This window comes from Haemaphysalis longicornis, unplaced genomic scaffold (genome assembly GCF_048455015.1).
Source record: "Haemaphysalis longicornis isolate Haplotype H1 unplaced genomic scaffold, Haemaphysalis longicornis Haplotype H1 scaffold_9, whole genome shotgun sequence".
In the NCBI taxonomy this organism is placed as follows: domain Eukaryota; kingdom Metazoa; phylum Arthropoda; class Arachnida; order Ixodida; family Ixodidae; genus Haemaphysalis; species Haemaphysalis longicornis.
Window position 1 is genome coordinate 165,734,590 of NW_027526460.1, and position 11,337 is coordinate 165,745,926.

At 51.7% G+C, this 11,337-nt stretch overlaps 1 protein-coding gene across 1 annotated transcript; it reads right to left on the reverse strand.

Annotated features, from left to right (window-relative positions):
- Positions 1 to 236: 236 nt before the first annotated feature.
- On the reverse strand, positions 237 to 3,839 carry LOC144153549 (uncharacterized). The gene is made up of 2 exons (XM_077685172.1): positions 1,055 to 3,839; positions 237 to 247 (listed from the first exon to the last, which is right to left on the reverse strand). Exons 1-2 carry the CDS (start codon positions 3,837 to 3,839, stop codon positions 237 to 239), a joined length of 2,796 nt encoding a protein of 931 aa, XP_077541298.1.
- Positions 3,840 to 11,337: the final 7,498 nt, after the last annotated feature.

Sequence of the window (11,337 nt, forward strand, 5' to 3'; positions counted from 1 at the left end):
TAGTGTCGCGGATCGCGACGTAAGAAAGGAGCCCGACAGCCGGTCGCCCGTTCGATGCGCGGATTACGAACCAACTGCCCCGAGCACGAGGCGCGAACTATGCCCGTACCCGCGTGCCCGTGCAGCCCTGCCTCTTTTATTCATTATCCACAACACACTCCCCCCGCCGCAAAGGTGCGCATGTGGCTTCCAAAGGGAGAACAAATGTACCCATGAACGATGGCTGAAAAAGGCAGTCAGAGGCGCACTGCGAATTTCAGCAGGGGAGAAACGGAACGAGTCAAAGGGAAGGAAAGGTACTTGTAGAGACCATCGTGAACATGCCTGCACCCTGAGTCCGCCGACACAATGAGGATGCGCCGGCAAACGGGAGGCAGGACGCAAACGCAGACCAAGGGGTTCATAACCTGTCGCCTAGTCATCCTTATCCCATTGCACCGCGGGAACAGATCCGTCACTATCATCTTACTCAGCTTGCGGCGGCCAGATTCTTTTGGTCCTGCCTACAAACGTCCTAACTGGGTGATCTTGCAAGTGGCTGATGGCAACGGAGCAACGAGGTACTTCTGGTCATGGCTGGCAGCAAGATGATACCCGGTGTCTCTGTCGCCGTCCTTGTCGCCTCCCGGTTCGCTACCGCCACCAGGATCGTACGGGAATTCGTACGGCATCCGAAGTGCCAGGGTGACCACGCAGTAGCCAACCGCGAGCGCGCTCACCCAACGTAGACCACGCGAACGATGTCCGGGAACTCTGTGTCCCGTCTGGTCACCCCCTATCCGTCCGTAGCCACCAGGATCCGGACGCCTGCTGAGATTCCAACGGAGAAGCCAGCGCCAGGAGCGATACGGCCACCGCCGTACAAGTAGGAACGGCGCCCGCTCGCGACACTTAACAACCACATGCTCTCTCAGCAAGGCACTCCCCCCAGCGGCAGCGATGTCCGAAGCGTCAAGGAGCATCACGCTGGACGGGTTCGCATCACCGTACATCGTGGTCATGGGGTCCTTGGAGAGGTCAGTTCCGTGGCCGTCCTGAACGACGACGCACTCACCGCAGGGCGGGCGGCTGGGTACACCCACTTGTGCCTCAGTGGAATCTGTCGTGCTCTCCGCTGGCCTCACTGGCGGGTCAGCCTCGTCTACAGCTGTAAAGACGTTCCGATGGTCAGAAACGCACGGCTCACGCGCAGCGGGAATGTTCGCCACCTTGTCAGCCTCCGCGGCTATCCTGCTCTCACCGGAGGGCACCACGGTGTTGCCGTGTCGGATGACGGCGGAGTAATGGTTTGGTGCTCCTGTGCTCCCAGCAGCCAATGGCGAAGGATGGCCCGGTGCGTGCGACGAGGCGTCGAAGACGACTCGAAGTTTAGTCGTGACTGCATCTTGTCGGACCACTCCATGATGCGGCATGTAATATGTATTCGGCGTCCCGCGCGTTCCTTGAGCGGGTACTCGCTCCGCATGGCCCTCCTTAAAATAATCACGTATTGTCTTGTCATACTGTGACAACAAGTCCGAACGGCTGCGGAAACGCCTGAGCTGCATGCGCAATCGCTGCTCCGCAAGTGCATAGTTGTCTTGGTGGGCCTCCAGTCCTGGCTCTTGAATCAGGAGTGGGACTTCGTAGCGCCCGTCCTGCTTGCGGATTTCCCGCTCAAACTGCTTCGTGGCCTCGGCGTCTAGCCCAGGACCTTCTGGCGTTTCCTTGATGCCAATGGCTTCTAAGCGCCACAGATCTGACGGGTCCATCTCTTCGTCGGAGTTGCTTCCCGATGGGTCCGCGTGAGCGATGAACATTGCGCAGGATGGTTCGGATGCGCCATGGCTGCCGTTGTCAAGGTCGGCTCCCTGGACAGTCCACCCGAAGATTGTTTCGGCTGCCGTGAGGTGAGGGGTAAGGCGTGATATTCTTCCCGACGACACCTTCCAGTACGAATCGGAGCCAATGAGGATGCTGACTCGATCCTCCATGTGGGTGTCCGTCAGCCGAACGTCTGCAGCAGTCAGGTTGCGCCCTGCCATCTTACTCAGGACTTCTGCGTTCACAGGTGGACTTGTCACCGCGCAAATTTCGGGGACCTCCAAAGCCTCGATGGTGATGCGTCTCCCGCCGTGCTGACTCTTCAGAGTGATTGCGACGCGATTGCATCGCACGGATGACCTCGGACGGGAGTCTCCAAAGGTAACGAGCGACAAGTCCTCAACACCCCGAACTGGGCAACGCAGTGTGCGTGACAGGTCACGCCGAATAAACGTGCGCTGACTGCCGGAATCCAGCAGTATGCGGACTATCAGCTTGTGGCTGGCTCCAATCGCCCACGCCCTCCCGGTTTGCAGGTAGATCCGCGCCGCGCTGCAGTCTCCGGATGATGCGGACGTGACGCTAGGAGTTGCCTGTCCGTCGTTCGGCGCGGTGACCTGACCCCCTCCGGCCATTCGAACTCGTCCATTCGCAGTTGCCTGCGGCGGGTATGCTATGTCGCATAGAACTGTGAGATGCCCTTTGGAGCAACGGACGCAAACCAACGACCTCGACAGTCTGCAGCACCGGGCAAAGTGACCCTTCGTGCCGCAACGGAAGCAGCGTCCCCCGGTTCTTAACTTGCGGCGCTTTTCTTGAGGCGACATCGGTACCGTGCACTCTGCTATACGGTGGTCTGCCGCACATAGCGGGCACTGCCGCTGTGATGGTTGTGACCGTGGTTCCGCCCTCGTCGGGGGCAGCGAAGCACCCGCTGGCAAGGCCGCAGCCGATGGAAGGCCCGAATCGGAAGTTGGGGCCTCGCGCTTTTCGTGAGGGCGCCGCTCTGGAACCCTGGGAAGGTCGAAGTGGCCTTCCTCGCGGACTTCTACCTGAATGCGCAGGAAGTCCAGTATTTCGTCCACTTGCTTCGCCCTTTCCGACGAGCTGGCTCTCTCGCTCACTTGCCTCGCACTTCCGGACGAGCTGGCTGCTCCGTCCGACGAGGATGCCTCCTTAGCCCTCTGCCGGTACAGGATCCCGAGGTCGGATGGCAGGGCCTTCATCAGTACACGATGGAGGACCACCGCGTACTCCGTCGCCGCCACTCCCAGACTCTTCAGAGCGTTTACACGGAAGGATATCTGGTCGTAGAGGTCTCGGAGTTTTCCGACCTCTGAAGAGCTCCGCACAGGGGCCAAGGCGAGCAAGCTGTCGATATGGTCCTCAACGAGCAGGTCGGTCCGGCCAAATCGGGCGGTGAGGGTGCCTATCGCCACGTCGTAGTTGGCCTCCGCGAGTCGGATCCCTTCGATTGCCGCCTTCGCCTTGCCCGTCAAGTACGATGTTAGATACTTGAATTTCTCGATGCGAGCCAAGGCGGGATTGCTGTGAATGGTGGCATCGAAATGGTCCCAAAACGCTTGCCAGCTCCGTCGGTCGCCCGAAAATGTCGGGATGTGCAGCTTGGGCAGCGCGGCGAAGCGCGCGCTGGTGATAACGGGAGAGACCGCCGGCTGACGCAGGGTGGTGCTCAAGGCGTCGTCCGGGCGATCTCCCGTTCCCGAACCCCCAGCGACGGCGTGTGGGGTATCAGCGGGCCTTGTGGCAAACTCGACACGCGCCCGAATGTCCACCACCTTAGCGTCGTAATCCCACGAGGCAACCAGATCCGCCTCGAAGTCCTCCTCGCTGAGGCCCTCCTGAATCTTCTGGTCGAGAGCCTTCATCTCCTCATACCTCATGTTGACGAGGTTCAGAGGTCCTTGAAAGGCAACGGCAGGCGTGGCCGGATCCAGAAGCAGCGATTCAATGGTGGCAATCCCCTTGGTTATTGCGGCCCGAACCGCCCCACGGTGGCGGCGGACCTTGTCCATAGCAGGAGACTCGCCCAAACCAGGCGACCCGGTGTCCTCGGCACGAGCAGCGGCGGCGGACAGCATTCGATGACGACGCCGGCGGAATGGCGCAGCCTCCCGGGAATCCCAGGCCTTGCGTCCTCGCTGTCTGCGCCGCGTCAAGTCAGGTCTGCTCGTGGGTCGGCTCCCGGGTTTCGCGGCACCAGAATGTCGCGGATCGCGACGTAAGAAAGGAGCCCGACAGCCGGTCGCCCGTTCGATGCGCGGATTACGAACCAACTGCCCCGAGCACGAGGCGCGAACTATGCCCGTACCCGCGTGCCCGTGCAGCCCTGCCTCTTTTATTCATTATCCACAACAGATAGTTGGGATTGCAGGGTTACCGGATTTAAAAATTGGTACGATCTGGGCTTGTTTCCAATCATCCGGGACGTGCCCGGTGTCAAGTGACTGGGTAAATATTAGGTGTAAGATTTGACTATAGAGCAGTAGGGTATTTTTCAGTAGTTTACTGTTAATCTGATCGCAGCCGGCTGAAGATGAAAGTTTAAGAGCTTTTATAAGGTTAGCTATTCCCTCAGGGCAGATTACAATATCAGGCATTTCGATTGGGGGAGGGTCCAGTGGTGTGACGGCAACATTGTTACTGGCGGAGGAAAACACAGAGGAAAAGTGATCGTTCAGGGCAGTGGCGCATTGGTTAGTGTCGATAGTTACTCCTTCCGAGTTTGTAAGTGCTATGCGGCTGAATCGGGACTTTGGTGATAGGATGCGCCAGAATTTGTTTGGGTTAGTCTGAAGAATGGATAACAGATCTTCGGAGAAGAATTTTTCTTTTGCTGTAGTTAGTTCTTGAATATATTGTTTAGCGCATGAGTGGTAACGTTCCCATGCTAAAGAGCTGTTGTTTGAATGTGCTGTTCTGTAAAGGCGCTTTTTGCGGTTACGGAGGCTTTTTAGGCGTTTTGTAAACCATTCATTGTTAGAGTCGGATTTGATAACTATTGTTGGAATGTGTCCGTTTTTAAGATTAAGTAACGTAGTCTTGTAAAGTTCCCAGTTGGCATTAACAGATCTGGTTAAGTAAGTATCTCGGAAGCTATCGAAGAAAATAGCAAGTTCATTGTTAATGACATCAAAGTTTCCCCGCTTATAATCTGTGATAAGTTGCGTTGTTGGTGATCTCCTTTTTAGTGGGGAAGCGATTCAAATATGAAGTAAACTATGATCGCTAAGCCCAGGAAGTGCAGTTACTGATTTGATGTCATCAGGGCAGGATGTTAGCAGCAAGTCGAGTGTGTTGTTGCCTCTGGTAGGGCATGTTATTGACTGATGAAGGTTGAAATCTAATGTTACGTCTAGGAATTTCTCTGCTTCTTTAGAAGATCTGTCAGGGATTGAAAGTAAAGGCCAGCTGATTTGTGGGTAGTTGAAGTCGCCAAATATGAAGATGGGTGTATCGGGATATTTATTTTGAACTAATGTTCAAGAGTTACGGAACATGTTACAAAAATTAGGGGGGCTGTCCGGTGGCCTGTAGCAAATGCCGAATATTAGTTTCCGGGGAGGATCGGATACGCAAACCCATGTTAGTTCGATATTTTCGTCGGCGCATATGATCGAAGATGAAAAGGTATTTTTGATAGCTATGAGAACGCCACCGCCTCTACGGTCGTTACGATCGCGGCGATAAAGAGAAAAATTTAGGTTAGAGGGAAGCATTTCATTATCGCTTATGTACGTTCACGTGTAGCCAAGTTTATGTCAGTATTATGATGTCAGCACTGATATCTTCGATGAGGCTCTGAATCTGGTCGCGTTTAGGGATTACACTTCTAATGTTTGTAAATGCAACGTTAAGATTTAAGACTGATGCAGGACGGTGGCTCGTGGTACTCTGGAATGGGCGATTCGGGGATTGTCACGGGGCGCTAGGGGTTGAGTTTGCTGGCGGTGCTTGGGCATGGATTTCTAACGTGTCATTAGACCAGTTGCGTTCCTTAATGCTGTCAGATAGTGCGTCGTAGAAGTAAGTTTTTTTACCTACGTGTAACTTGTCGACACTAAGTTTGAAAGCGCAGTTTTGGGGCCGGATGAATTTCAACAGCTTCGAGCGTGCAAGGCGCGTGGATGGGGCAAAGTCTTCTCTGATTGCGAAGGTAGTGTTTTTCAATTTTGGTCCGTTACTTAGTATTTTCTCTTTAGTTTTGAAATGGCTTAGTTTTACTACAATGGGACGTTTTTTGAGTTCTGCAAATGTTCCCAGACGATGTGCACGCTCGATGCTGTTTGGTTCAAGTTTGACGTGAAGATGGTTGTTGCAAAACGTGATAATCGATTCCTCCGAGCGTTCCCAGGTTTCGTCCGCCGAATCGTCAAGTCCGAAAAAAAGAAGGTTGTTACGGCGCATTCTGTTGTTAGCATCAGTGTGGGCGGCTTTAAGGATTTCGATGTCGTGTTTTATGCTAAGTGCCTCGTTAGTTTCGGTGAGTGTGCGTTGCTCGGTCTGAGGTGATTCGAGCACAGAAATACGGTTTGTTAAAGTGGTAAGGAGCTGTTCATGGTTGGACTGCGTGGCCATGATTTTGGTTATGTCGGTGGAAACAGTCAGAAGGGCTTTCTCCAATCTCTCAATGGTAATCATGATGGATGGGAGGTCGGGTTGGGGTGGGCCGGGGTTCAGCTCAACATCGCCACAAAGTAATAGTAGCACTTGTGATGATAAATTAAATTCGAGGGCCTTGAAGCACACGCTAACAAAATCTCGCCACTTCAAGTCGTAGGGGCACGACAACGCTATAAGGTAGGGTTGTTAGAAATATAATGTTTAGCATTGTTAAGATAACTGACCTGGAAGAGCAGTGTCGTGAGCATTGTGCGGCAAGCGCTGTCGTGCCCCGGGATTTTGGTGGCGAGCTTCTGATTAAGTAGAGCGCGTGCGTCCCCCGTGACTCGTGACGTCAGCGGGTACATCGGTTGCCAGGCGAAGTCAGTTGAAGGCGTCGAATCCAGGTGGTAGGTGGCTGGTGGCGGGTTTTGGGGGATTCCACGCTCCAGCAGGCTGGGTTGGGGTTGGGGTAGGGCTCCGGGCAGCAATTCGCTGACGTGGCAGCGTTTCGCTGACGTAGTTGTGGATGTTGTGGGGAGACTTTTTCACAAGATTGAGGGCAAGGGTATCTGTATAGGGAAGAAGGGGGTGGAGATGAGGGAAAAGATGGTGTCGTGGGTCAGGGAATCAACTGCCTGCTGTACGTAATCTCCAATGAGGGAAGGAGTGAAATACCACGTTACCATCTAAAGCGAGGCAGAAAGAAAATACGCACCTGTCCTTTAATCTAAGGAGCTTCACTCCAACCAGGGACCAAATTTCTCTGAACATTTGAGGCCTCTCACCGAAAATTGTATTAACTGAGGCCATCTTTGACTTCAACTGAGTGTAGTAAGCACGCACATAGTTTACTGTCTTCATTGATGCGGGGCCGTTCTTTGTTTACAACTTTGATCTTTGAAGAAGCTCTTTCAACATGTAAATTTAAAATTGGCAATTTGGAGAGGTGAAGGACTATGGAAGCTAATCCTGGCGTTTTAATGAACTATGAGTGTCAAAGGACAGTCTGTGCCCACTTTATAAGGGTCAAAGTTTTTGTACTCCCTAAACATTGCTTCGAAAACTTGTTTTGTCATGGCCTTGACAACAAGTTTGATAAAGCCCTTATACGCAGAAAAATGGTCAGGCATGTGAAATTTGAATATTAAACTTTTTCGGTAAAAACGAAATTTCTAAAAAAATAACTTTTTCCAAATTACACCGAAAACATCGCCTCCTAAACATCTATTATTTAACTGGTGGACTATGTATAGTCTGCCTAGCCTCCCGCCTCTCGTGCCTCCCTTCCCGCCATTGAGACACCGCCCTCCTCGATTCGATTCCTGGGTAAACCTTTGGTGGCATGTGTTGCTTAGTTGCACCACAGAGTCACCGAGGGGGAGTCAGAAAACCAATACTGGTGTGTGTGCAAGATTTCAGAGCATGTTGAAAAATTAAAGTACCGGAGTGACTTCAAATAGGTCGTGGGTAGCCCTCCACTAGGGTGCACGTCTATGCCAGCGTGCATCTTTGGTGTGCTTGAGCCTTCAGTTGATCGTTTACTGTAATACCCCCTTCACTGAGAAAATCTGATATTGTTAATGGGATTTGGCTGGGCCATACATTGCGAGAGCTGTCATTTAGTGGTGATGGCCATTGTCATGTTTGCAGCAATTGATGGCTATCATCAAGTTTGCAAAATTTCAGAGTAGCAATAAATGCATCCGTAATACTTTTACACCTTTTAGTTCTTTATAGCAAAACACTGAAAACATTTTTTGAACAAAGAAGTAAGCCATTGCTTCAGGTAATCTAAGCAAGCATCACAAGCTGAGACACGGAAGCAGCAAATCCATATCTCGATGGCATCCAAAATGGCGGAGCGTTGTCAAAGTGTTGTTGGCCTTTCCTAAATGAAATTAACATGAAGGGGGAGATATATTTTTATTGAGTTTGTAGGCCAAGTGCTCATTGGTTTGCTAAAATTGTTTAGTGGCATGTCACTGCTGTCAGGGCTACTCATTCTGTTCGGAAGCTAATAAGTAGACGAAATGGTGCAGTGACTAAGCATCGAAATGAATGGGGAGATGGGGAACCCCGTCGGCGGGGAAGTTGGTCCAGCAGGGCTGCCCCATGTCCCCGATTCTCTTCGCATTGTAAATAGAACCGTTTTGGAGAATGGCAACGGCATCAAAGTCAATCAAAGGCTTAGTTCTCAGGCGACGAAGAGCTAAAGGTATCGGCTTATGCAGATGATGTCGCGTTTGTATGCTTGTCAAAAGAGAAGGGAGGTCGTCATTCTCGTGCAATCGCTCTATCGCCTCTCTGGCGCTCAGCTCAATCTTTTGAAGAGGGAGCATGGCTAGGTGAATGGCTCACCAAACCACAACAGCTCTACGGAGTTCGATGGAGGGAGACCATTACCTGCTGCCTCGGAGTCGGTCTAGGCTGCGGCACGGCCGTTGCCCCTGTTGGAAGTTGAAGCTGGCAGCTGCTGGTAGGAAATCGGAGCCCTGGAGTGCGCTACACATCGCCCATGTGTCTCAGGGGGGCATGTTTGCAATGCCGTAAATATCCGGCCATCTTGTTCGCGGCCCAAGTACCGACCATCAACGCAGGCTTAGTTGCCAAGCTTCGTAGGATGTTTGCGGTGTTTTTCTGGCCCTCTACATACAAGCCTATGCGCTGAACCATTTCCTGGAGCGCGGAAGTGGGTCTTCTTGGGTTTATTAACGTGGTGCTCAAGGTGACAGTGCAGCGATTTGTGTTCTTCCGCGATCATCGTGACGCTTCCATCCAGGCGGCTCTCCAAAACGTGGGCGCCTTACACATGGTGCTCGTGCAACGGGATTTTATTTGGGAGAGGTGTGAAAGCCTGTGGATGAAACGATCCGGGCCTGCCAGTATCGAGGACTTTCAGCGGCGAGTTCGCAAACAAATGTGAGCTGCAACAGCCGGGTCTCCGACAAAGGGAGAGAGTTCTGTTTCTCCAGCTTTGCACCACTTGCAAGCTGTTATTAACATGTTATTGTGCTATTGTTCCCCACCGCTGCTAACCCCGTACTCCTCAGGCCTTTGGGGTGGCCCAGTGGTTACGTTTCCGGTTTCATGCCGTACAGGTCGCGGGTGAGATTCCCGGAACCTCCCTAGCCACATTTTTTTCTTGAGCCGCGCACTCCCAACACCTGCTCGTGGGCTCCTTGCTTCCGCCACACTTTCCGTTGCGCTTCTTAACCTAGCATTTTCCCCATCTCCACTTCGCCGATGATGATAGTTCTCTGTTAAGAATCCACGCGGACAGAGCTCAAGCTTAAAATTGACTGGTGGTATTTCGGTGAATTTTCAGTTTTAAGAATGCGTTTCGCACTTGAGGGAATGCCCGATGACCACGCCTTGGTCATCGCAACACAGCGTTGCTCACACGCGGCACTGGGCTTTGCGTTGCAACATTAACTCTATGGTTGCAACCATCTCGGTGGTCACGTTTGCTCGCTTTAGCAGTAGGAGCGGGTGCCTGTCGCTCCTTTTGCTGTCCACCAGTATCGGCATTTCGTCGCCGCCATTCATATTCCATCCTCTCGCCGGCTACTCGACCGGCGCTCGCCTCACACTCCGTTTTACGACGCGTACAGCGGTGATGGGGCGCGCCCGCCACTACTTCGACTTGACGCAACCCCCATAGTCGAAGGATGGCAAGTTGGGCTAGTTGGTTCATAGTGACCATATCGAACATGCAGCGCAAAAAAGGACGGGACAAAAGAAGAACTAGGAAGAGAGCTAAGAAAAGAAGAAGCGCTGTGTCGTCGTTAGTTCTTCTGTACGTTAGCACTCAAGTGATACGATCAAACGGAAAGGTGGCCCCGCTGCAATTGCCCAGCTATGCTTTTTTGCGGTGGGTTAGGTCGGTGGCGGTCAATTGCACAAACAAGATTCTGTGATGTCATAGAGAAATAGCTGGAACGTGTGTATGGAACTTCCACTGCTCTACACATTTTCTGTACTATCTTCTTTGTTTGAAGTTTGCAATAAAATTGATGTCATTTGTTTTTCGGGCAAAGAAGTCTTTTTAATGAATGAACCTTGTATTTTTTCTTCATAGCCTCTGTAATAGCCTGCCTACTGTGCCCCTAAACAGTGGCCTCTAAACAAATGCCCATTTGCCAGCCAGCTTCAGGGGTTGTAACGATTTACTAGGATTTCTCATGGCCCACATAAATTCCAAGGAATCCACAGTGGTACACTCCAGGGCAGTGCAAGTCTCAAAAGAAGTTTCACAGCAGGACTGCACACTGTAACACAACCAACAGGCTTCATAGGTGGAAACCAGAAGCCCACCCACACAATGCCATGCAATAAGCCAATGCAGTGAGTCTCTAGTAAGTATTAAGAGCGTAGGTTTTCATTGATTTTTATGCGAGGCATTCAATGTGTGGGTCGACTAGTGAGGTCTATCTGGCCAGTTTGGGCACAAAATACTCACTTTTGTGATTTCAGACATATCTAAAAGGCCTGTCTAGATGTCTGTTTTTTTTTTCGCAAAAAAAAGTGCAAGCTCACAGTTCGGGATCTTGAAAACATAGTTTAGCTTCTCCAGTAATTGTGCGAGCCTGAGGTAACCCTGCCTATAGGTGGTCCTCATGTTAGCTAGCTCCCTCAGCAAGCACATGAATGCAGTGACTGAGAAAGATGGTGGCCAAAGGGAGAAGAGAGGGTGGTTCCGGAACAAACAGCCCTTGATCCTCAAAACAGCAGAAAAGAGCGCTGACGACTCAGAGTCCTCGGCTGGGGTGTCAAAATACCTTCTGGCCTACGTGTAAAGTGCATTCACAAACTTTTCACTAAAAAATCTTGCGATTACACACACTCTCTCCATGGAAGCGGTTTGGTTCCGGCAAGGTGGTTGAGTTGAAATTTGTGATTAGTAACAAC